Here is a 1,138-nt window from a genome sequence, read left to right on the forward strand (position 1 = left end):
TGGTCCTCAGGCCATCAGAAACCAAGAGACCCGAGAACTAGAAAGGTGAGGCTCACCGAGCCATTTATCCCTCTGCCCTTCAATTAACCCTACATGTGTTTATCGGCACATGTGTTTATTGGCCAGGTTGGCACAATAAACTAACTACTTCATCATTCATTTATTAACCTAATGGTCAATGGTTCAAACCCACCCAGCTGTGCAGCAGAAGAAAAGCTTGTCAATCTGCTTCTGTGGAGATTGCAGCCAAGAGTACCCTATGGAACTGTTCCATTCTGTAGCACTTGTGGTTGCTGTGAGTTGGAATGACCTCACTGCCAACAGGCTTATTATGTCACAGGTACAGTGGTGGGTGACAAGGCCATGAGCCCTATTAGTGTTTGCATTTTGGGTGTGGGGAAGAAGAGGTTAGTCTAGACCGTTTGAGGATTTTGAGAACTTTATTATAAAGTAACTCTATTGGTTTTACATTAAATCGATATTATGTGATTGTGTTACTGAAATCATTTGGTGTAGTACACATGCTCAGGAAACTGTCAGTCTTCATTGGCAGGAGTTAAGATATGAAAAAAAGTCTTGGTCTATGTAAAATACTGTCCTTTTAACTTGTTTTTGAGTGTTTATATTTTCCTTTATTGACCAGTTCTCTCTGCCTCCCACTGTATTAGATAATTGACATAGGGGAGAGTGTAACTATTCCAGATGATTTTTCTGAAGAAGAGAAGCGGTCTGGAGATTGGTGGAGGAGGTTGATGGCAGCAGGAATGGCTGGTGCAGTCTCCCGGACGTGCACGGCCCCCTTTGACCGTTTGAAAGTCATGATGCAGGTATTTTGCATGCTTTACGTACCTGTTGAAGATGTAAAGTAAATAGAAAAATCTGGCCTGAGGGTGCCCTTGATGGAGAGCACAGTGCTGGGGTCACATGGTGATGAGCCACATCCTGAAGGCCCTCTGCCAATCTTGCAAGCTCTTGGGTGTAATGTGGTGGGAATGTCTCAGTCCTGGTCCTGTTCTGCTTCTGCAGCCCTGCCTGTAACTGTCATGTATTGATCTGCCACCAATTATGCTTTGGGGATAGCTTCCTTTGCTCTGTTTCTCAGCAAACTCTCAGACACCATGAGGGCCGCCTGCTAATG

The 1,138-nt window shown here is 44.6% G+C and overlaps 1 protein-coding gene across 1 annotated transcript in view; it reads left to right on the plus strand.

Moving 5' to 3' along the window:
* The window catches only part of LOC101646855 (calcium-binding mitochondrial carrier protein SCaMC-1-like), a 61,796-nt gene that overhangs the window by 28,304 nt on the left and 32,354 nt on the right, over window positions 1-1,138 (plus strand). Inside the window, 1 exon segment of the mRNA XM_013003885.2 lies at window positions 669-827. Coding sequence (XP_012859339.1) covers window positions 669-827 — 159 coding nt within the window.

Source organism: Echinops telfairi, unplaced genomic scaffold, assembly GCF_000313985.2.
Source record: "Echinops telfairi isolate 266 unplaced genomic scaffold, ASM31398v2 ScPeMD7_443;HRSCAF=831, whole genome shotgun sequence".
Classification (NCBI taxonomy): Eukaryota; Metazoa; Chordata; class Mammalia; order Afrosoricida; family Tenrecidae; genus Echinops; species Echinops telfairi.